The following is a 27,015-nucleotide window of genomic DNA, read 5'->3' as shown; positions in this document are numbered from 1 at the left end:
CTTGAATACATGAAACTTTGTCATGAACAATTTTTCGATCTGACAAATATTTTCTGAGATATTGCCTTGTAACACTTTACGTGGGCCACGCTGTATATATATATATATATATATATATATATATATATATATATATATATATATACATATACAGGGTGTCCTAGACCTACCGAATCACCTGTTAATGATGGATTCCTGAGGTCATTTGGAGACGAAAATCCTAATACCAAAATATCGAAGCTACAAGAGTTTTCAAATGGTAAGAGTTTAAAGTTGACCAATTAGCATGACAAAACTTCGCGCGCTCAGACACGTCGCATATTAAAAGTGCCACCGTACTAAATTTAATTATCAACATTGAAATATTGATAAATTATGTATTTAATTTATTGTTAAGTATTGTTATGTAGTAATTTATTGTTATTAAAATAATTTTATAAATTTATCTCCTTCATGTGCGGTTAATAAATTTCGGTATTAGAATATCTCTGCAATGACAGAAAATCCTCGTAACCACCCAATTAAATTCAATCTCGATGTTGTGCGCGGAATTACGAAGATTTTCTGTCATTGCGGAGATATTCTAATGAAATTTATTAACCGCACATGAAGGGGATAAATTTATAAAATTATTTTAATAACAATAAATTACTACACAACAATAATTTAACAATAAATTAAATACATAATTTATCAATATTTCAATGTCGATAATTAAATTTAGTGCGGTGGCAGTTTTAATATGCGACGTGCCTGAGCGCGCGAAGTTTTGTCATGCTAATTGGTCAACTTTAAACTCTTACCATTTGAAAACTATTGTAGCCTCGACATTTTGGTATTAGGATTTTCGTCTCCAAATGACCTCAGGAATCCATCATTAACAGGTGATTTGGTAGGTCTGGGACACCCTGTATATATATATGTATTTATAATGCCCGGAAAGTGAAAGACTTGGGCTTGATTCCCGAATTCAATCATTTCGCATCTCACGTATTACTCCAAATAATAAACAGCGGTGTGAGTAGTGGGGGGAGGTGAAATAAGCCTAAATACACTTATTATTATATATATCAATTATTTATCTGCAGCAGCAGACATACTGAGGTTTATCCGTGTAAGACACTTATACATCTTCCAATCCAACTAATAATCCTGAAAAAAATTAATGTTAGCGAACTAAAAAAATATATAAAGTGCGAGTGATTCAATCAGGAATCGAATTCAAGTCTTTCGCTTTCCGGGCAACTGCTCTTACCACTGAGTTATTCAGATCTCACGCCTTATGCCACTTTTAATACAATAATATAGCATATGATTCCATAACAATGTTAAAAATCTTTCTCTGTACAGACTTTTTTTAAAGAGTCGCGATTAGAAGATTTCAACAATTTCCGAAATTATAAATTAATGAAATGAAAAATCTTCTGGGTACTACAGATCTAGGGGTCATCATATATAGGGTTATAAAGTTATTAACAAAAAGATTCGTGCTGAAGAGATTCTAAACAATATAACAATAACTAATAATAATAATAACAGAATCAATTTGTGTAAAGAAAACACATAGTTGTCTTAATAAAAAAATTAATTTGCAAAGAGTAGTTATATGTATACTGTAATTTTCCATGCAAAGTTCACCTTACATTACCCGATGTTTTCGGTGGAAAATGAAATCTATAATTACACAATTTTATATAGATTTTTTTAACTTTCCACGTAAGACAAAGATTACTTTTTATTTAGTCTTAAAAACTATACTTTTTGCAGAAAGTTACAAACTCATGTAGAATATTTCTAATTGTTCTATATAAAGTTTGTGTTTTTTCTAACTCTTTGTGTGTACGTGCGTGCGCGTGTATAATATGGGTAGTACAATAAATTCTGCTTACATAATATATATAAAAGGTTTTTATTTTTTATATGATAAAAACGTCTTTTTGTGCTTTCTCTGTTTTTTGAGAAAAGATAAAAACCACGGACTTGAAGGACGGAGCAAAATGGTAAGGGGAGTGAAGCTCTTGTGGGGAGGGATTGCCATCTTGATTGGCGACGTTAGTGCTGTCATCTTTTGGTATTCAATTATATTTTTTAGCTAATTTGAGATAATAGTTGATAAAAATGAGAAATAATATATATGTTTTATAAATTATTTATTTAGCTTTAAATAAAACTGTTGGACATATTGAACATGAAATTAACACCTATATTAACATATCTATATTAAAATTAACATACAAATAATATATAATAACATTAAAATTAACAATATACAAATAATATATAATAACATTAAAATGAGCAACATACAAATAATATGTAATAAATATAATAACATATATAAAAAATAATAACGTATGTATAAAAATTATTGTCCTTTAAATAAAATTATTATAAAAATGTCTACAACTTAAATCAGATGAATGTGTTATATTTTTTGCAATATAAAAAAAATCGTGTTTTAACATATTATTATTTATACATATTTTAAAATTATACTTTTTACTAATTGTATTCTATGACAATTTAACATTGATTGATCATTCGAGTGTGTTATTAATTCAATAAATATATTGTCCACATGTAAATAGGACAACACAGTACCTGTAATATAGTTAATGTTATATTTGTTTGAAGCAATATTATTTTCTTTTGTATAAAATCTTATAACTTTTTCAGTTTCTTTACAAATTTTGATTTTATAATCCACAGCGTGTTAAAAGAAAAGTTCCGAAATTACAATGTTCTTGGGAAGGGCCCTATGAGGTGGTCAAGAGACTTGTTAGTGAAGTAGTTTATTGTATCCAAAAATGAAGAGAAAATCTCCACCAATGGAAGAGCCACAATAGATAAAGTAAAAATTATGAAGCTTTGTATTATAACACAGTAGGCATCAAGAGCTGACAATTGTTATGTATGGAAAAAGAAGGATAATAAAAATAAGTAATTAAAGTTGAAAATAAAATAATAAGAATTAAAAATTAAAATTAATAAAAATAGAAAGTATATTCGTGTTCCATAGATATAGGCTAACAATATTGAAATTAAAAAACATATATATATACAATATATATAAAATGATACGAATAATAAAAATTAAAAACAATTATAACTTAAACATTAAAATATGTGACGTGGTTACAAATATATGTTCAACACTATGTATGTGCGGACGTTTCGACTCCTTTTTTGAGTCGTCCTCAGCGCAAATTTGATATGAATATAAATAAAAGATGTGAATCTCTGAAAATCTTCGCAATATCATTATAAAGTTGAGGTCGAATCTTAACATTGAATTCTCGATGTATAATCAATCTTGGAATCTTTCGGAGAGCATTAGTGAGCGACAATATTTTATTACAAACAATGATGAATTCATGTTTCCTTTAGAGCAAAAATGGACCAAATGTAACTTACGAGTTAAGAGGTTCGAAGCTGAGATTGGATCAAGTGATTGTCTGTAAAAGTCACGTGAGCAATGTAAGCTTCAATCAAGGCATTCCACATACGAGTTAAAATCTCAATGTCAAAGAATTAAAAATTACGAAAAAAAACTCAAACATTGTAAAATCAAAAGAATTGATAAATTGTAATTTGAAATTAAAAAATCTTTTCTTGTTGTGAAGGTTAAACTTAAATCATTATGGTATGAGTAAAAAGTGATGTCAAATCAGTAAATTGTCATGTGGAAAATTAAAGTATGTGTAGAAGTCTTGATATAAAAATAGATTATAATAGTTTAATAAGTCATAGTTTGATATGTATAAAAAGATTTTTTAATTTTGTTTAAACTCGTATGTAAAGTAGATTATTGCGATTAATGCTTCTGTAGTCAGTGTATATGTATAAGGCGGTCAATTCACCGAATGCAATAACTTACAATGCTTTGTGGGACATCCTTACACCAATGTATGCCGCTAACAGAGCTCCTCGAAAAAACTTTTTTAACATTAACTGCTGTCCACTAAGGCAAGATCACAAGTGACTGAAATAACTGTTTCAATGTATTTGTTTCCATGCATGACACTCAAATCATCGGAAGCTTGTTTATTACTTCATTATATATATTTGGTGAATATTCCGTGTCTTTTTATAAATTTAGGCCGGTTTTTTGTCGTTTAATATGTAACATTTCAGAAATTAATCTTTTGTTATAGTATGCTTCCCTACCTAATATTCTGACTTCATCCCATTTAAACTCATGATTTTCATTTAATCTGTGTTCTGTGATAACTGACTTGTTCGCTGTATTTTATTTATATATTTCTTGTGTTCGTTCACTCTAGTATTTAATTTCCTACTAGTTTGTCCGACGTAGGATGCGTCACAGTCCTTACAGTCACTTCTACACATACTTTTATTTTTAATTTTTATTATTCGTATCATTTTATATATATATGTTTTTTAATTTCAATATTGTTAGCCTATATCTATGGAACACGAATATACTTTCTATTTTTATTAATTGTAATTTTTAATTCTTATTATTTTATTTTCAACTTTAATTACTTATTTTTATTATCCTTCTTTTCCCCATACATAACAATTGTCATTCAGTTCTTGATGCCTATCTTTTTCCCAATTATTTTTTGAATTTATGTAGAGCTAGATTAATACACGATTTTATAACACAGTATTTTATTATGCGGACATACTTAATAATGATTTATTGTTTGCAGTCGATGTTGCTGTTAGGAAACAAAGTGGTTTGTAAGGAAACAATTATCACAAGTATTGAAGAAAGCATTGCAGGTAAAATATTATTATAAATTTTAAACAAATATATAAATTTAATATAACTGTTATTTGTATTTTGTTCATATACAGGGTGGGCCATTTTAATCTATGTACTGTAATATCTCAAAATCCATAAATTTAAGACAAAAATGTTTCAGACAAAGATTGTATGGTTTCGAAGGGGACATAAGAGGGAACCATAGGTTTGATCTTGAAGAGTTATTTGAAGGTCACATGAACGTCATGTTTAATTTTTCAATGGAACACTCTATATATTATTATATATTCTTGTAGCTTATCTCAAGAGCTTTCCGAAACACTATAATATGTTTTTACATTAAATATTTTTCGAGTTATAAGGCTTCAAAGTTGCAATATTTTGACAAAAAATACAAGATATCTCGTAAAATATTTATTTTTCGCTTATCTTACCCTAATACTTTTATTCATTATTCAGAATAATGAGACAAATTAATTGGCATAATTAAAACACATAATTATGTTAAAGTAAAAATGTGTAACTGCTAATTGTAAATTCAGATTTTTTCTTAAAGATAACTATGTGTTTTCTTTACACCAATTGATTCGTCTCATTAGTCTGTCGATAAAAATATTACGGTAAGATAATCGAAAAATAAATATTTTACGAGATATCTTGTATTTTATATCAAAATATTATAACTTTGAAGCCTTATAACTCGAAAAGTACGCAATGGAAAAACATTTAATTATAGTGTTTTGGAAAGCTCTCAAGATAAGCTACAAGAATATGCAGAAATATATAGGGTGTTCCATTTAAGAAATTCAAAATGACCTTCACGTGACCTTAAAGTGACTCTTCAAGGTCAAACTACTGACACCATCTTATGACCCCCTTAGAACCGAACAACTTTTGTCTAAAACATTTCTTTTTATCTTGCTTTATTTTTTAGATATTTAGGTGTCTCAATATAAATGCTCTACCCTGTATATAATATCTGGCAGCTAACTTATTTGCACAAATTAGAATTTTTGTTTTTTTTATGTTTTGAAAGTAATTTTAATAGATTAATTAAATTTTTGAGATTATATGACATAAATATGTTGTTACGTATAATTGAAAATTATTCAAATGTCTGATATGAATGACATTATTTTTGACGTGTGAATGTGTGACGTATTTGAAATTATTTAAATAATTATCTTATAAATTTTAAAATTTTATATATAAAATACCATATGGTTAACATTTCAATAATAATGTTTGTGAACCCTCTTTAGTAATATAAAAAGACAAAGTCAAACAGAAAATTGACGTAGTAGAGAAACATCTTTTGAAAAATCAAGAAATTAGAGTTCAAATAATCCATTACAATATTTTTCCAAAAATTTGCAGTAACAGGTGATAGTCAATTGTACTTATAATTATATGTGATAGAGAAATTTTTTGTTTCTTTATAAATTAAGTTTGAACTTTTGTTTTTTTATAACAAAAATCATTTTTGAAATCAATCTTTTGTGTAACGTGGTTCTTTCTTTAAAATTTATATGTATTCTAATTAAATTCATATTTTTCGTCTATTTTATGATGGATAATTACTGATCTAGAATACAATTCTAAAACTGTGATTTGCAATGTTCTAAAATTCAAGTTTTTAATTGTTTGAAGATGATAAAAGTATGATAAAAATCTAAAAATTTGTAAGAATAAATGCAGAAAATTAAAGCAAATTATATAAAAAGCAAACACGTTAATAAGTTGTAAGTGAAGATCTTACCGTCTATAATATTAAATTTTACAACATTGCGATTGTTGAGCAATAATAAAACGCAAATTCAAAACACAACGTCAAAAGATTAAATAAAATATTATAAAGTATAGTAGAAAAATAGCAAGAATTAAGAAATTTTTTGTTTCTTTATAAATTAAGTTTGAACTTTTGTTTTTTTATAACAAAAATCATTTTTGAAATCAATTTTTTTGTGTAACGTGGTTCTTTCTCTAAAATTTATATGTATTCTAATTAAATTCATATTTTTCGTCTATTTTGTGATGGATAATTACTGATCTAGAGTACAATTCTAAAACTGTGATTTGCAATGTTCTAAAATTCAAGTTTTTAATTGTTTGAAGCTTTGTTCAACATATATAAACTGTCAAGTTCAAGTCAGTACCAGTATATACCAGTCTAAGATTGCTATTTAGTAATTATTATCGGTTATTTAAACTTTATTTATATATATATATGTATATATATGTATATATTTAGAATTATCATTGAGCATTTCCTTCGTATTATTAATAACTGTCTGTTTGTCGAACATTATTGTAATGTTTTTGTTGTATTCATGTGTGTAAATGTAATCTCTGTATTGTTTTTAATAACTGTTTTTGTGTAAGTGCATGTATAATTTCCTTTTATATTATTATGTGTGAGTGTGTGTGTGTGTGCGTGTGTGTGTACTGGTTTTATAATTATTTTCTTATAGGATCTTGTGAGATGTAGCCCTAACTTAGCATCCAGCTACAGATTTCTCCGAACTGGCAGTGTGACTGCTGCATAGTCGCGATTAACTAACTTTGCAAGATTCACCGGCCTTACTGTTAGACGCCGGACTATTCACTTTTTCTGAAATTCTATTTATTACTGTGTAAAATGGCATTAGGCAAGAGATCTAATATTGGGTAGCTTAGATAGTAAGAGTAGTTGCCCGAAAAGCAAAAAGTTTCGAGTTCGATTCCTGATTCAGCAACTCGTGTCTCGAGAATATTTTTGGATGGGAGTCTATTGACCACGTCGCCAATTGGCCAGTTTAAAATGAGGCTCTCTGATTGGTTAATCGTTGCTGATGACCTTAGGCATCGGTCGATATAAGTGGCTGTAGCCAATCGTGACGTGGTCAAACGGGACGCTCCCATATTTTTCAAGTCAGCAAGAATGTTAATTAACAATCATTTTTCGGACTGAAAGATGTTGAAAGTACGCAGAGTACGACAGCCGCTGCATAGATGGGTGATTGTTACAGCGTGTCTGAACCGGTGCCACTTTTTATTACATACACTCCTTTCATTGGAAAATGTGTGTTAACTAACTGTGCTCCTCTCTTAATCACACATAATTACCACACAAAAACAAGTAGAAATCTCATTATGTAAACCTTCCCATAAATATGAAAAAAACAAATACCTAATTTTCTATATATCAAAATAAATATTTCTAATATTGTAAAGTTCTTGTTATGAAACACGTCGTTTCGTTGTTTTCATCATATTGCCAGTCAGATACAGAAATACAATAACAGAAATATATAAAATATACCGGTACGATAGAACTGAAATGATAACGAGAACAAATCTATATTTATCGTGTGTATATGTGTTGCGTCTGTATGTTTAGGACGCGATAATGATTTTGCACGTTCATTGCTTTATTTCTTCTATTTTTCTTTTCTAAATTAATCTTTCTTTGATACTGTTACATGAAATGATATACACATCATAATATAATGCATTTCTCTTTTAAATTACAACATTTTGTATTTTTTCAGAAAATCCTGATAAATCAGAATTGCAAACATTTTGCAATTCGCATTTCACGGGAAAAACGCGCAAACTAATGAACCGCGTCCTAATGCAATAGGAAATCTTACCAAAGGGCTGGCCAATATAATTCCTATCCTGCTGAGTACCGCTGGGAGCCGCTGCAACATCACAGACACCAAACAAAGAGACTTACTCACCAATATTTCCACCAACCAAATTCTTACTAATTGTGTTTATAACAGAAACGTACAGACAGAAAGAGAAAGAGAAAGAAAGAGAGAAAGGGAGAGAGAAAGAAAGAAAGAGAGAGAGAGAGAGAGAGAGAGAGAGAGAGAGAGAGAGAGAGAGTGAGTGAGAAAGAGACAGAGAGAAAAAAAGACAAAAGAAAATAAGAAACAGTCCGATTAATATTCTTTTTATTATTATTATTTAATTATATGTTGATTTTTATTTTTATTAAATTTTCTGAGCGATAACGAAATGTTTCCTAATGTGATATTTAAGTTGTTAGATACTTAAACAATGGAACTGTTATTTTTTTATTTGAAGTCTTCTTGACCGAATATAGTGTTTAAATATTAATCACGTCATATATCAATTCACATCGTATTGCCATTTATTTAATAAATGTAGTACGTTTTGTACATATAAATTGAACATAAACTCCTCACAACAATTAGAGGAACACCTAATATTTTTTGAACAATAGGTAAAATTCAATCAACTGCAACTTCGTTAAAAATGGACGAAATTTAAATTTAAGAAAAACATTTTAAATGTTGAAATCTCTGCTTTTGAAAGCTTACCGTTATTTTCATGTTTCTGTAACTTTGATAATTTTTACACGCAGAAAACTACGAGCTCAAAAGCGAAATTTTTTTCTCACTTTGTCAGCCTGTCACGTTTTTAAAGAAATTCTGTGACAGTTCTACCGTAAAAGCTTGAAGTTTTCCCTACAAAATCATCTTACTGTGCAACATGCGTTTGTGTGATGGTCGGTAGACTTCTACATTTTCGCTGATAATTTTCAAATTTTTACAAATTTTTAAATTTCGGTGGAGAAAAAAGTTTTTAAATGTTTATTTTTTTCTTGCTGACACTTACAATTAGTAAAAGTCAATGTAGTATCGATGTACTAGAAACCAATTTTTTGACATTAATTGATTTTATTTTCTATATTTTCTAACTGAAATTAAGTAATTTTATAAGTTCTTGCACATTTTGCTCGATAAAAACATAGTGGCCACCATGAAAAATTCTCATAGATATTCGGCGATTTTTTGTTAAATTCAATATACTTAAAAGTATAAAAAAGTGTAAAGAATTTTTATTGTTGCTTCATGCAATTATTTTCTGGGTTAAAAGGAAATATGGAAGAATAGATAATGTTTACATTATTTTTATCCATTAATAGCATATTTAAATGTTTATTTAAAAAATCTGACTATTATTCTATTTAATAGATCAAAGTTTCAGCTTTAAGAATCTTTTTGCTCATTGCGGTATAATGATTTTTAACAGAGTTATGACCAATCAAAGTCAAGGTGCTCACTTTTCATTTAATCGAAGGTAACTCAGTAAGAAACAATCGTAGACAAATTTTTAAAAACGATTTTGTAGGGAAAACTTCAAGTTTTCATGGTAGAAAGGTTAGAGTGTCGCAGAATTTTTTTAGAGACGTGACAGGCCGACAAAGTAAGAAAAAAAATTCGCATTTGGTCCAGCTCGTAGTTTTGTGCATGTAAAAATTGTCAAACTCACAAAAACATAAAAATAACAGTAAGCTTTCAAAAGTAGAGATTTCAGCATTTAAAACGCTTTTTTTAAATTTGAATTTCGTTCATTTTTAACGAAGTTACAGTTGATTGAATTTTGCCTATTTTACAAGAAAATTTAGGTGTTCCTCTAATTGTTGTGCGAAGTTTATTTTAAATTTTCATAAAATAATTTGTTTTAATATAAGAAGCGCGTATAATTTAATTATGAGATATAAATATTTTAGACACCTACATAAAGAAAATATATTCTGTTACAATATTTAAATATAAAAAAAATCATAAAAACAAACGAGAAATTAATAAAGCTAATGACATAAAAGAGAAATTGTGAGTAAAACTATTAAAATAAAAAAATTGAACGTGAAAGTGAGAATAATTGGAAGTGAAAAATAAGAAAAATTTAAGAATTGATAGAAACAAAAAAAGTGGAATCAAATGATAGAAGCATGCATATCGCAACTTTTTCAAAAATAATAAATACTGTCGAAGAAAAACCGCGCTTTTATGGCAATAATACTCAAATTTGCTGTATGTTAGATTATATAGATCAGCGAAGTAAAGAGTATTAAAATGTATGTTTTATGTAGGTGGTTTTTTATGTACTTTTGGGCGCTGAATACGAATCTGGCCGTAAAAATGAAGAGAAAGAATAATACTATATGAGGCTATCAGTTAAAATATAAGCAAAAAATTTGCTTTTTCTGTAATTCTTTCATAAATATAACTAAAATCGTCATTTTTTTACCTTATTTATTTCAAAAACTTGACATGATAGACAATTTCTACGGCCAAATTTGTATTTAGTGCATAAAATTATGTAGAAACCACCCTTAATTCTAATAAAACAATTTTTAATACCTTCACTTTTGTGGCTTGTGTATTCTTATACCTAAGTATACTTCCAAAAATTCATAACTTCTAAGTGGTACATCTTAGTGAGAAAAATTACACATTGGCAAATAAAAACCAATTTTGAAGAGCAAGGATAAGACTATATGAAGGTATCTGTTAAAATATAAGAAAAAAATTGCTTCCTTTGTAATACTTCATGTATTGTATACAGGGTATCCGGTAATTACTGCCCCACGTCTCTAGGGCAGATAGAGCAGGTCAAACTGAACATAAAAGTCCTCTACCATTTTGTGCTTTGCGCAATAATTATTAAACTATTAATTAAAAAACGCTTAACGAACGATATTATATACAGGGTGTAATTATTAAAATATTAATTAAAAACGCTCAGCATATGCTGAGCGCTATATACGACGCGTGCTCATACACTGAGCGTTTTTAATTAATATTTTAATAATTATTGCGCAAATCGCAAAATGGTAGAGGACTTTTATGTTCAGTTTGACCTGCTCTATCTGTCCTAGAGAGGTGGGGCAGTAATTACCGGACACCCTGTATAGTTAAAATCGTTAATTTTGGACTATTTGACTCCATTTATCTTAAAAATCTGATGTGGTAAGCAATTTTTTTGACCAAATTCGTATTTAGCGTAAAATTAGGAAACCTATAATTCTTTAACATCTTTTATTTCAGACCTATCTTATCTGTCTATTTAAGATACGAACGAGGTGTTTTCTTTTTCCTGCGTTTTTTTTTTTTTTTTTTTTAAACGTTAATACCTTCATGTGATAACTTCAAAATTGGTGTGTTATATAATGAATATTGCTAAACATACATCGAACATCAATCATCAGGTGGTTTCAAAAATTGATCAATTATTGCTGATAAAAATACGGCACAATTTGTGCACAATTCTTATTCAGTTTTATGATTTACGAATAACATTAGCTGAAATTTGATAGAAAATAACACTCACACTCTCTAGAAAAAAAATTTGAATTGAAAAATATAGAAATCTCGAGAAATGCATATATTAGAAAAGATCATACTGTGTTTGTGCAAAGTCACACCAACAAGTTCATATGTGCAGATGTAAACGCGATAAAAAAAAGAGGAATATGCCAATAAGTATTAAACATTCTGTATAAAAAATTCATTCCTAAAAAATTTAACAGAATTAAAAAAAACATTATAATTTAAACAACTATTTTTATTCATATTTTTCTTTTTCATATTGCGCCACTATAGTGGTTCTCTTTTTTATATTATGTATATTGAATGCTACTGGATCTGGAATTTGTTTTTAAAAATTTTTTTGTAAGATAATAATATTATCATATATTTTTATGTATCTGTCTATATTTATAAAAAAAATATATATTATTGAAAATCTGAGATAGAGGTAAATTACATAGAGAGTATAAAACAACAGAAAAACGATAATGCTGATATTAATTAGATGCGTTTCACAATAGAGCTGTTGATTCAGCTCTGCGTCCGGTTTAACCGCAGCAATAGGGTTAATACGATCGTCATTGCATTTTGATTGTAGAAATAACATTTTGGAATCTCCATAGTTTTTCATCGCGTCCACATTACCAGAATTTTTGATTGCAAGTCAATATGAGACCAGTCATATGATAAATGAGATTTCTAATTTTTTATATACACGTATGTTTACCTGATTACCATGTTTATGCTTGTTCCATTTGATATATAAAACTCGTTTTCTTGTCAATCTTCTTACGAAATGTTCTTATTTGATGAAATTAAAAACATGTTCGCGAAGTGATTTTTTTTAAGTAAGTTAAACTTGATGTAAGACTTCATAGAACAAAGTTTCAATGTGCTTCTATTAAAAAAGTGTGTCGGAGATCTTATTAGTATACTACACAAGATACTATCAATACGATATTTATCATTGTATGACAAGATCGTAACTTAGAGAGATCACTTAGAGTGTAGAATATTGTTTTAAATTTGTTCATTTGTGCGAACGCGGGAAATCTGTGTTTGTGGTCTCAACAATGACAATTAATAATCCTATTATCCATATAAATTAGTAGGATAATTAATAATTTCTCCACAAAATTTCTCCGTATTATCTAATTACTTGTCATGCATGAAATTATCAGAACTGATTTAAAACATTTTGATATACAATATTTTATATTTACAAACTATATCCATACCACAGTCGTATTTATGTTAGGCAATTAATCGTGAAATTAAAAGCATGAAAATTTCAGTACAAATTGTTTAATTTTAATTAAACGGTTTCTTCAAACTCATTCTCCAAATATTAAATTAATTATTAAAAAAATGATTTATGTATTATATATATATATATATATATATATATATATATATATGTATATACAGGGTGTCCCCGAATTGGCGGATCAACTCTCGTGGGTAGATAGAGCGTGTTAAACTAAAAACAAAAGTCATATCATTTTGCTAAATTCGCAATAATTAATGAGATATAAATTAATAAAGATCGGCCAATACGTGCCAGGATAAGCGCGCGGCGCGAAGAAGCCTACTACTTGTTACTTGATATTAGGCGCGCGGCGAGACAGTAGGCGGAGCGCTCTACAAAGACGTACAAAGGACGTACAAAGGGCGTACTGAAAGAGACACGTACAGTGCGCGCTGCGGTTATATGTTTTGCCTCGCGCCTAGTATCAAGTAACAACTGGAAGGTTTCTTCGCGCCGCGCGCGTATACTGGCACAAATTGGCCGATCTTTATTAATTTATATCTCATTAATTATTGCAAATTTAGCAAAATGATATAAGACTTTTCTTTTCAGTTTAACACGCTCTATCTACCCACAAGAGTTGATCCGCTAATTCGAGGACACCCTGTATATATATACCGGGTGTCCCGGAACACCTTTAACAACGCTCGTGAGCAGGTAGGGCACAGTAAACTGAGCAAAAAAGTCTTATATCATTTTGCGATTTTCGCAATAATTATTAAAATATTAATTAAAAACGCTTAACAAACAATATTATACATATCTACAAGATGTCCGGTAATAATCGCCTCTAGGGCAAATAGAGCAGGTCAAACTAAACATAAAAGTCCTGTATCATTTTGCAATTAGCGCAATAATTATTGAACTATTAATTAAAAACGCTCATGGTATACTGAGCGTTTTTAATTAATAGTTCAATAATTATTGCGCTAATTGCAAAATGATACAGGACTTTTATGTTTAGTTTGACCTGCTCTATTTGCCCTAGAGGCGATTATTACCGGACATCTTGTAGATATGTATAATATTGTTTGTTAAGAGTTTTTAATTAATATTTTAATTATTATTACGAAAATCGCAAAATGATATAAGACGAGTACAAGCGCGCGGCGAGAAGGCCCATCTTACTGCTACGCGGTTACTAGGCGCTCATTGAATGATAGGAGGAGCGGTCTACGACTGGACATGGATGCGTATGAGTAGCGGCGCCTAGTAACCGCGTAGCGATGGGACGGTCTTCTCGCCGCGCGCGCTTTACTCGCGCGGATTCGCCGATCTTTTTTAATTAATTTCTCGATAATTATTTCGAAAATCAAAAAATGGTAGAGGACTTTCCTACTCAGTTTGATCTGCTCTACCTGTATATGAGCGGTGAGGCGATTATTATCGGACACCCTGTATATATACAGGGTGTCTCATAACTAACGAGCCAACGCTCGTGAATCTACTCTACCTGACGGGTGGTTCGCGAATTATGGGACACCCTGTATATATGTATAATACATATATATATGTATATACAAAATAAGGTATTATAAATTGTTACTACCAAAAAGTTATGGATAAGGTAGGCAAATCTGCCCCCGCATGTATCAGGTCCAAATTGATGTCATAAGTTAACACCAATGTAATATAAAATTATGTCAAACGTTTACTTCAAAATAACATTTTTGTGGAAGCTATGGAGGGGGGGAAAAATAAAAAAAGAAATTTTTCTTGAAAACGACTGAACCAATTTTCATGAAAAAAATATATGTTGTAGAGATTAATGGAACAATTGTTTAAAAAATTAAAAAGTTTTTCTGACAAAAAATATTGGTAAAAAAAATTTTTGAATCTTTTTAAATTTTTTTAAGGGAATATTTTTGAGTGACACCTACTATATTTTTACAAAAACATTTTTGAATTATCTATTTTTACATATATTTTTGCCAAATAGATCAGAGTGGTGCAACATGGTTAAAAAAATTAAAATTCATGAACGCAACGCCGCACTGTACCGTGCCGCACAGCGCTGCGTAGACGGCTCCAGCGATGCCGAGTAAATTGAGCTCTCTCTGCCAACGATTTGATCACCCTGCTGCTGAATTCTGTTGTTTCTTTCTGCGTCTCTCCTTTATTAAAAGAAAATATACATCTATACTCAACGCATTAAAAATCGGACACGTCTCTTTCTCATGCGATTTACTGACCGTTTTACTAACTATTTTGCTGTTAAATATTAATTTCTTTTTATTCTAACAAAACTTTAAAAAAACAATTTTGAACGTAGGACTCATTAGTTGTGTACTTCTTCATTCCTTATTATAAATCTCATATTTATACAAGATTTTTTTATAACGTTCTCTTAAATTATCGAACTTATTGAATCATTTATTTCTGTAAATTATTTTTTTATTATTCAAGAATGTCTACGTTAACCACACACTTAAAATGTGCTAGTTGTAACATCCCAGACGCACATGTCTCTAAAAGATTATTTAAAGATAACTTAAAGACATTTGATTGTCTTTTAGATATCTTTAAGATGTCTTTTGGGCTTTCTGTGCTGTATGGGATATTTCTAAGAAAAATAAAAAATAAAAAAATTGATACGTAATAAAGACAAAGCAAATGCTTTTGCTTGTTTATTTCAATAAACTATAATTGTCAATGACATATTTAGTAAATGTCGACTTTCTCTTTATAGAAAACATATACCTGAACCAGTTTTCTGCATGGGAATTTCAATATATTCGATTTCAGAAATAGTTTTCTTCAATTTGAATTAAACTTTTAATGATCCAATGTTGGATCATTAAAAGTCAATTCAAAAGAAGAAAGATCACTTTTAATTTTGGGTCGTTTATTATCAGAATCTGTCGTTGGTTAAAGATAATATCTGTTTTTCTGAAAATAATTTGTAAATGTTACATTGAAGTTACGAATTCTTATTATAAACGATATTTCTTGCAAAAATATGTTTTACCTAGAAAGAACAAATTCCAAATTTATTGTATCATCATTTGCTAAAATCGGAATCACGACATGATTCACTTCCAGAAATGTTCTGAAGAATGGCCCTTTTTCTTCAAGTATAGTATAACATTATTAGTAACTGCAATAAATTAGTAACTGAAATGAAGAAATACACACCTAATGAGTCTTACGTTCAAAATTATTATCAAAATTTTGTTAAAATAAAAAAAATTAATATTTAACAGCAAAAGAGATAGTAAAACAGTAAATCGCATGAGAAAGAAAAATGTCCGATTTCTAATGCGTCAAGCATAGATGTATATTCTTTTTTTAATAAAGGAGAGACGCAGAAAGAAACAATAGAATTCAGTAGCAGAGTGATCAAATCACCGGCAGAGGAAACTCAATTCACTCGACATCGCTGGAACCGTCTGCGCAGTGCTATGTGACACGGTACAGTGCAGCGTTGCGTTCATGAATTTTATTTTTTTTTAACCATGTTGCACCACTCTGATCTATTTGGCAAAAATATATGTAAAAATAGATAATTCAAAAATGTTTTTGTAAAAATATAGTAGGTGTCACTCAAAAATATTCCCCTAAAAAAATTTAAAAAGGATTCAAAAATTTTTTTTACCAATATTATTTTGTCAGAAAAACTTTTTAATTTTTTTGAACAATTGTTTCATTGATCTCCACAACATATATTATTTTCATGAAAATTGGTTTAGTCGTTTTCAAGAAAAATTATTTTTTTGATTTTTCCCCCCTCTATAACTCCCACAAAAATGCTATTCTGAGGTAAACGTTTAACATAATTTTATATTACATTGGTGTCAACTTATGACACCAATTTGGACTTGATACGTGCGGGGGCAGATTTGTCTACTTTATTTGGCCGTACCTTTTATGGTGATGTTATTAATTGTAGAAAAAAATGTAGATTGGTAAATTAAAGTTGTATAGTTTTAAAGTGTTTTAATATAAAATAGATCAAACGAAATCTTTTTATGTGGAGATATTTCAATAAGTTAAAGGTAACTTTTTGATTTTTTAAATAAAAATATTTATTTAAAAAATAGCAGGACTGTAGTATATATATATATTTTTCTGAGCATAAAATATTATATATTTGTTATGATCAAATTCGAATGATTTGCAAGAAAATGATGAGAGGAAGAAATTATTCTCGGTGAATCTTAAAAAAAAGGGATCCATCTCCTATGACCTTGATCTTGACATATGTTATCAAGGTCAAGGCCCTGAGTAATTTCTAAAAGGTTTTAGCCGTCGGTTATTGTTTATTAAAAAATTATTATCAAAAAAGCTCCATAAATAGGACATAATTTTCTCACATTATGTATATTTAATGAATCGTACTTTTAATAGATCTATGTATTTAAATGTGAAGAGGCTCCTTCCCCGTTCACGCATTCAATGTATAACATTTGAATAAATAGATGCGTTAAAAATGCGTTTCCTGAAATGTATATGGTACCAAGAATTGTATATAATTCATAAAAATTCTTTTGTTCATAACTTTCTAATAAATAATTTCTAATGGCTAAAACTTCTTGAAAATTATTCAGGGTCAAGAAACTTGATAACATGTGTTAAGGTAAAAGTTATAGGAGGTGGGTCCCTTTTTCTTAAGGTTTATCTTATTTTGTCCTTATTTTTCAAATTATTAAGTAAGCTGAAGTGGTTATTTTTTCGGCACTCAACTATAATCTGATGCTTCTTGATTTTTTTCATTTTTTGAAGAACAAAATGTACAAAGAACCCGATAAAAAATTTCTTATGTATAGTTATGCAGAATTGAATATAATTATACAGTATTCTACACAATTGTATAAAAATATGTATAATTATAGATGACATCGTATAAAACGTTACGTATATTTATATATAAATGGATTGATAGCTGCAATTAGAAATATGTATATGTAAGCTTATACATATTTATACACAATGCCTGCATCATTTTATGTGTAATTATATATAAAATGAACAAATTTCGTATATAAATTTGTATAATTAGATGTGACCATTTTTGTCTAATTATATATAAAAATTTTTTACCGGGAAGCTCCGACAATTGCTGATATGAAAAAACTATGCATGTATTATCACCAAATACTAAAATAATACTAAACATTATACGGCGTAATACAATTATTAATGCATTGATTATGAAAATGTCGTGATGCAAATACTCTCATTCCATTTAACCTTTTCCGTAAATAAAGCTAATATAGTAATAAAAAAATGATAATAATTAATTTTTTTTAATATTATTAAACATATAACAATCTATAATAATTACATTCAGGAAAATAAGGACTACAATTCTACTATAAAAAAACATACGTTCTTATATAAAAAAAACTAACAATTTTTTATCTTTAAATTTCCAAATACTTCTATCTAAAAAGATTAATATTTGAAATCGGTTTGAAAGAGCAATCATCATTGATTAAAATAAAATAATCTGTGCTACAATTTTTATGTTTTTAATTTTTATTTGTATAAATATGAACCTAAATGTACACATATATATAAATATTTACGGTAAATATGCATAAGTACTACCCCAAAGAAAACTCAAATTTTTTTATTGTAATCAACAAAACTAGTGCAAAGATAGTACGTACAAGTGTTTTTACAAAGGCACAAGTCTTTTTATGTTTTAAATGAAAAAATTACATAAATAAATTCATCATCATTCATAAGATCTTCAAAAAAAGTTGATAGAAAGGAAATAAAAACATGTATATTAGTTAGTTTCATAATATACACACACACACACACACACACGGGGGGGAGTGCAAGGGGGGCTTTCAGCCCCCCTCTCGCACCCATCCCGTCCACCTTGCTTCGAATGTACGTTTCAAGACAAAGCAAGGTTTATATGGGTTTGCAACTTTTTACGTGAAGCGAGGTGGACGGGGGGGATGCAGCAGGGGGAGGGCCAAGGTCCCCCTAGCATCTCCCCCGTGTGTGTGTATATATGTATGTTATGAAAATATTCCCTCGTTCATATTTATATTATTCTATGCGAATAAAAATCAAATTTATTAGTACTTGAAATTCGCATATCTCGAAATTGAATATTAGTATTCTCCATTGTCATAACTTCTTCAGAAAGACTTGCGCCTTCGTAAAAACACTTGTACATACTATCTTTGCACTAGTTTTGTTAATTGCAATAAAAAAACTTGAGTTTTCTTTGGGGTAGTATTTATGCATATTTACCATATATACATATATGTATACATATAAATGTATATATATACATATATATATATGTGTCCACAGAGAGTATTTATTGAAATTCGCGAATCAAAACATTACAACAGCAAAACTTCGAAAAATTACAATACAAATACAAATATTTACGATTTTTTTATTCCAAGCAATAGTTTTTAATACATAAGTTTATAATTCTGGTCAATCGCACATACATATTGCGTTTAAACATTCACTTGTTTACCTGAAATGAATCTTCTGATGTGCGTTAATATTAATGATATGTATACGATTAACAAATAAGCGGTTATCTTGAAGTATGTGTATTATTAATGATTAACTAGAACTTTAAATTTTTATATCTCAAAATTTACTACATGAAGAAAAAATTAATAAATACTTATTATTATTTAATTTTTTGAAAATTTTCTTGGTATAGTATTTTGTTTCACGAATTTCAAGACACTTTGTGTATATACATATATACATACAATGAAAACATTCACGGAAAGTGGGTCACCGAGCTCCGTGGAGCATTTTCGTATAAAACACTCTCTATTTAACTTCTCATTGTTCAAATACGTAAAGCTAGAAAAATATGTTGCATATGTAAATATATCGATAGATTTTTTCTGATTCACTTTCTAATAGTATTATTTGTTTGATGTCAAAGATATTGTAAGTCAAAAATTAAATTAAATTTTATTGCAATTTTCCGGAAAATGTCATTTTAAAATCAAAATAAAAATTATTAAACTATAATTATTATTACATAAAAATTATTAAATAATGTAACTTTATAAAAGAACATCTCGTGCAAATTTCAAGTTGAAGAAATGTATAGTTTTCTATAATAATAAAAAATTTATCGAAAATTTAATGTTAAGCAGGCAGTCGGCCATCTAGCACCCAATTGGTTGATTAGCGACTGTTTGTAACAATTGGTTATTATACTCAGAGTTATAAACATATATCAATTCTGGATATTGATACAATATTGATACAATTAAAAAAAAAAAACATGTTTAGTACAGTTTTAAATTATTTAATTTTGTTTAAGGGGGCACCCGCAATTGCAGGTCGGAAAAAAGTTTTCTTTTTGGGAATTTTTCTGTTGAAACTATTGTGTCACTTATTCTAAAACTTCTATACGGTATCAAACAACATTAAAACTATATTTCAGAATTTTTTTGTGGAAGAATGTTCCATAGTATCCAAGTAATGAGCAATCTCCGAGAGGTACTTCTAAAACAAAGTTTGTTTGCGGTGATCACTCCAGCTCCGAGTAGGATTATCTGATATGAACAAAGCAAAGAAATTTAGTGAGTATATTAGTTAAATACTAGTTATCTAGTGCTTAATTAAAGCTTTTTTGAAAATTCATATTTTTCAAAAATCATTTTATTAATGTCATTATGAGACAACAAAAATGGGAAAAGTGATATGAAGTTGCGGAAACTGTATCATATAGTCATATTATTCTGTAAAAATATTAGAAAAAAAACAATTACTAGAATTAAAAATATTTTCTTTGTTTCTGAAAATTCAAAAATATTTTCACCAATAAAGGAAAGATCTATTCAAGCAAAACATAAGCGATTTAAAGAAAATGAATTAAAACTTATATTTTAATTTTTTAGTTTTAGTTTTATAAAAAATTAAAAATAAAAAAGAATATTGAAAATGAGTAATTCATGTAACACATAATAAAAAAATCTCTTTAAACAAAATTAAATAAATTAAAATTGTAATAAATATGGTTTTTATAAAATCGTATCAAAACATCCAGAATTGGTATACGTTTATATCTCCAAACATAATAACCAACTATTACAAATAGACTATCGCTAATCAACCAGTCGCGCGCTAGACGACCAGCCGCGCGCTCAACATTATGTTTTTAAAAATTTTATAACTAGAAAACTATTTTTCTAACTTGAAATTTGCAGCAGATGTTCTTATGAGTTGTATTTTAGTTTAATATTTTCTATTTTGATTTTAAAGATGACATTTTCCGAAAAATTGCAATAAAATTTAACATAATTTTTAACTTACAAAATGAAATTTTACAATTAAACTAATAACACCTTAGAAAGAGTAGAAAAAATCTATCAATTTACATATGCAACATATTTTTCTAGCATTTGAACAATGATGAGTTAAGTAGAGTGTTTCACGCGAAAATACGTAGATCGCGTAGAGCTCGATGACCCGCTTTCCGTAGACGCTTATGTATATACCTGTATATGTAGATACTTATATATATATATAATGTTATGTTAACTGATATTGTATGAAAAAGGCAGTACGGCTCCATTCACGCACAAATTTGTATTGTTGATATCCGATACACGAGTACGATTTATACGTCGCGTCGGACAAAATGTCAATCTGCAAAATACCTGAGTGACGGGGTTTTCGCCTGGACGATAGACAACGTTGTGCATCGGCCGCTTGCGACCGACATAATTCACGCAAACAAATTCGAGAAGACTCGCGTAGATGAAGCACATGCATACGCCGTCCCATACATTCATGGCAGTCAGGTTTGAAACGACGGGCAGCGTTCCCCGGAAGCCATTCGACGTAGTGAAAAAGTTGAGCATTGTTGTTACACCTAAAACACGATTGGAATTTTATTTTTCAAAATATTTTCTCTGTATCAAAAGTTACGTATTACTTATATGATTTAATTACGAAACATTTAATATTTGATTCATGTAAGCTTAATCAGGTAAAATTAATGATCTTTAGATTAAAATAAGAATACTTTAAATATCGGAAAGATTCGAAAAATAAAATTTTAACTGAGTTTTTATATTAAAATTTTGGTACAAATGCCTGAAAAAGTGTTTGGTTTTATTATTTAATATTTTGTTCCACTGATGCAATAAAAAATTTAAACATACAAACTTCAGAAAGAAAGAGCAACACATCGTTTAAATAGTAAAATTTTCATTAAATTTTAATTAGAATGCAAAATTGGTATAATTTTTTTCGTTTCTCGACAATTATGATGCTGCATAGACTCACCGATCATCACTCGCGCCGGCACGGCATTCCATTCAAGCCAGAATGTGATGAAAGAGCTGGTTACCAAAATAATGCCCGGGATGAAAACCGTGGTAAAATAGAAAGAACGATCTCGCGTAAAGATCAGATCCACTTTTAAGCAGCTATAATTACCTAAATCACGTACACGCAATTTCATTTTCATGTTAGCACAAAGATCGATACATAAGTTCATAATTTGAAGAATAGAAAGAAGATTATAATTTGATATTAAATATAGAGGCGAATCATTAATGGATAATTACTCAAGTAAATGTTCATGTATTAAAAGTTATTTTTTTATTTGCTAATTTGCCAATAATTATTGATTAATTTAAAATTTAATCTATAAAGAAGAAATAATAATACAACTTATTATATAAGACAAAATATGTGACGCAAAATATATAACATTGAATTCAAGAGATTATGTTTTGAGATTTTGATAAAGATAGAAATATTTTGACTTTTGTTAAATAATGTACAAACAAATATTTACAGATTTTTGGAACTCCAAGTTTTAAAATTATGATTATGAATCTGAAATTAAAATTTCAAAATTATAGACATAATATGGCGATCCAAAAAGAATAAACCTTTTAAAAAAGTCACATTTCATTGATCACTTTGATTTTTACATGTATAGTTAGATAGTGCTCTGAATGCATTTTGAATCATGTTGTAGATTCTAGTTTTTAAAGAACGAAATTTTATTGAATTTTTATTTTTGATTATATTTAATTTTTCGCATTGTGTATTATGCATGCCTCTTTACTTTTTTATTTGTGCACGCTACCTTTTTATATCTTTAATACGATTTAAACTTACAGTATCATCAACATTTCACTCATTTTTGGCAGTTTTTAAATAGTTTTTGACATGCAATTTTACATTATTATTGAGCGCAAAGGAAAACTTGAAATTTATTTATTTTTCTACAAAGTATATATTGCAACCTCACCGCAAAAAAATCTAATCTATCCTAAACTAACTTTTTTGTTATTAAATAAAAATTAGATTTGGGTTAAAATTTTTTCAAGGTAAAAGTTCAGAAGAGAGATAGAGTACGTTCACACATGTACTTTATAATGAAACAGTAAAATACATCTATCTTATGTAAGTTATACATTTACTTTTTATCGTGTAATCCTTGTTTCGAATAAAATGTTTCAAACTCATGTAAAATTATATAATTATAACACTAAAAGTAACTAAAATTTTTGAACATTATATGTCAAAGTCAAAATTATTAAAGTTGGTCATAGAATTACTTACACAACATTAAAGTATATTTTTTTTATGTATAAAAAATAGAAAAATTTGAAATTTTAGAAACCAGAAAAATCCATAACATTTAAAATGTATGTAATTTAGGATTATATTTGCTACATTAAAAATCAAAGTGATCGGTGAGATGTAATTTTTTTGAAAGGTTTATTTTAGAAAAGGTATTGAAAGTGTTACAAATTTCAAAATACCGTTTTTGTCGTCATACATACTGGATATATTATTTTGAATTTATAATTTGAGCTATTATTTTTTAATTATTGCGATTTGAAAAACTTGCAAATATCAAGAATGCAGATGTATATATGTAAAAAATAATTTATTTGATTATATTGAAACCGTCATTTTGAATTTTATACTTTTGTTCTTAGATTTATAATCAGCAATTTCTCTCCTCAATGTTAATTAATGTACATATATATGCAAAAGTTACCTATTTGATGAACTATATTGAATCCTTATTTTAAATTTTGTAATTTTTATTTCAGATTCATAATTTATCATTAATCTCAAAAATTCTTAAATATGGAATTTTGCGAATTAAAAATATATTTTCTTTACATCATCAGAAACGTTATAATAATTCTAAAGTTTAAAGAAATATTTTGCGAAAATATATGTAATCAAAATAAAGGTATCCATTAAAATAAATTTGTTTCTTTAATATAAAATATATTAGGATAATTAAAAATGTAAAGTAATGCTGCATTTTTGCCACTTTAAAAGCTACAAATTTGTTTTGAAGCGTTTTATGTATATAAAGATAAGAAACAGCGTATATATGTATAACACATCTTATCAATTTGTAGCTATTAAACATCATATTTACATTACAAAAGCATTTCAAGCACTTGAGCAAAGTAATAACTATTGGCATAAAAACGGATCTGTAAAAAAATTAACAGACATTTATCATTAAGGAATATCAAACTATGATAAGTCAATTTCTCCTACAATAACTAATAAATATATCTTCTTGCTTATTTTTCATATTTTTCGAATATTGAAAAAAAACAAATTATTAATTTATTAATTAAGACGCAAACAATTCGTGTAAACAGCATTTAACCAATATCATTTATATATTTTTTATTAAACATTTTGAAACTATGGTTTTATTCAAGTTTATTTGGAGAATTAATTTCAAGCGAAATCTTTATATGGCAAATATCTAGTAACAGAAATAAAAAATTAAATGCGTAAATATTGTGCAAATAAAAATATAAATATATCAAAAGCAAAGCTTATACAGCGAAGAAAAAAATTTATTCATAAAAACTACTCTAACCGTATCTTATAATTTATCGTATCTTATGTTTAATTATTCAAGAATTTATATAAATTGCACATATTTCCTCACCCATAGAACTTTCACAATTTTATACAATGTACAAATAATTTTATTTAGAGATATATCTTTTAGCATTTACCTTAAAATAAAAAGATCTTGGTAATTATTTAGAATAAGGGATCACCTCCCGATGTCAATGACCTTGACATATATTATTAAGCTCATGACCCTGAGTAAGGTTCTAAAGGTTTTAGCCGGCGCTCGTTGTTTATTAAAAAATTATTAACAAAAAAGGTTTAAAAAATGAGATGTAATTTTTCGTTCTTGTCAGAAGTGAAGTAACATTTAACAATGTATGATGACTTTACAATGAATGCGTGGGCGGGGAAGGGGCGGAGCCCCTGCACCCCCACCCCGCCGCAAGCTAACCCAACCCAACTTGTGTTACGAAGCAAAATCAGTAAATTTCTAGATTAAGGTTGTCACCTTAATCAGTAAATTTCTAGATTAAGGTTGTCACCTTAATTAAGCGATTTCGCTCTACATTTGCATAGGGTTTTCTTTCGACTTAAAATGAAAAGTTATGACGATTTAAAGCGGGGCATCCACACAAAAATTAAGTTAAAGACAGTATTATTTTAGAACAAATGTTGTCAAAGTTCAACGTATTACTGCGAATTTATTTATTTAACATGCGATTTTTTGTTGAATAAACCACTTGATATTAATTTTTTTAATGATATATATTTTTTCAATATTTTCACAACATACATACACACACACCCACACACGGGAAGGGCGGTCTTCGGCCCCCCTCCCGCACCCACCTCGTCCACCTCGCTTCGCGTGGAAAGTTGCAAACCCATGTAAACTTTCTTTTATCTTGCAACGTACATACATGGGTGCGGGGGAGGGACGCAGGCCGCTCTTGCACCTCCCCGTGTGTGTGTGTGTATTATCAAAATATTTAAAATATATATCAAGAAAGTAAGAAATTTGCACGAATGCGCGCACGTGTGTGTGTGTGTGTGTGTATATGTGCACGAACATAGAAGTATCAGTAAAAAAGATAAACAAAAACGACTTACTATTCTCAGCGATACAATATAACAATATAATACGAAAGCATGGACACACAGTCTCCAAAAATTATATATTATACATTTTTTGTTAATAACTTTTTAATAAACAACGACTAAAACCTTCAGAACTTTACTCAGGGTCATCAGCTTGATAATATATGTCGAGGTTATTGACATCGGGAGGTGGTCCCTTATTCTAAATAATTATCAAGATCTTTTTTAAATATTTTTACTTCATTATAACTTCAAAAAATATGAAACACTATAAATTGATAAATTCTCATCAGTAATAATAATTTTAACATAATGATAGTAATTCTATAAAATTACGATTTAAATTTATTAAGTCGTAGTACACACACACACACACACACACACACACACACACACACACACACACGCACGCACGCACGCACGCACGCACGCACGCACGCACGCACGCACGCACGCACGCACGCACGCACGCACGCACGCACGCACGCACGCACGCACGCACGCACGCACGCACGCACGCACGCACGCACGCAAGCGCGATATATTACGTAATAAAATTAAATGAATTAATTAAATGATTAAAATTTAATAAAAATTTTACTATTTAAATATATATGTATATATATATATATATATATATATATATATATATATATAAGGTGTCTCATTTTAACTCCTCCAGTGAAATATCTCGAAAAATAAGCGTTGCCGGAAAAAAATTTTGAACAAAAGTTGTAGGGTTTCGAGGGGGCTATAAGATGGTACTATTGGTTTGATCTTGAATTTTCATTTGAAGGTCATGTGAAGGTCACGTCGATTTTTTAAAATGGAACACCCTATATATTATTGCATACTCTTGTAGCTTATCTCGAGAGCTTTCCAACACACTATAATCAAATGTTTTATCGTGAAGTACTTTTCGAGTTATAAGATTTCAAAGTTGCAATATTTTG

At 28.6% G+C, this 27,015-nt stretch overlaps 1 protein-coding gene across 23 annotated transcripts in view; it reads right to left on the bottom strand.

Annotated features, from left to right (window-relative positions):
• Nucleotides 1-27,015, bottom strand: part of Phcl-1 (pH-sensitive chloride channel 1) — a 235,531-nt gene that overhangs the window by 44,602 nt on the left and 163,914 nt on the right. For 16 of the 23 annotated variants that reach the window (XM_072910072.1, XM_072910075.1, XM_072910076.1 and 13 more), the window contains 3 exons: nt 22,391-22,543; nt 21,760-21,974; nt 8,365-8,415 (listed from right to left, as the gene is read on the bottom strand). In XM_072910072.1, coding sequence (XP_072766173.1) covers nt 8,365-8,415; nt 21,760-21,974; nt 22,391-22,543 — 419 coding nt within the window. The remainder of the gene's footprint in view (nt 1-8,364; nt 8,416-21,759; nt 21,975-22,390; nt 22,544-27,015) is intronic. The other 7 variants (XM_072910088.1, XM_072910078.1, XM_072910079.1 and 4 more) reach the window with 1 other exon arrangement.

Source organism: Anoplolepis gracilipes, unplaced genomic scaffold, assembly GCF_047496725.1.
Source record: "Anoplolepis gracilipes unplaced genomic scaffold, ASM4749672v1 Contig19, whole genome shotgun sequence".
In the NCBI taxonomy this organism is placed as follows: Eukaryota; Metazoa; Arthropoda; class Insecta; order Hymenoptera; family Formicidae; genus Anoplolepis; species Anoplolepis gracilipes.
Note: the sequence above shows the minus strand (reverse complement) of the source record. Positions and strands in the feature narration are given on the sequence as shown.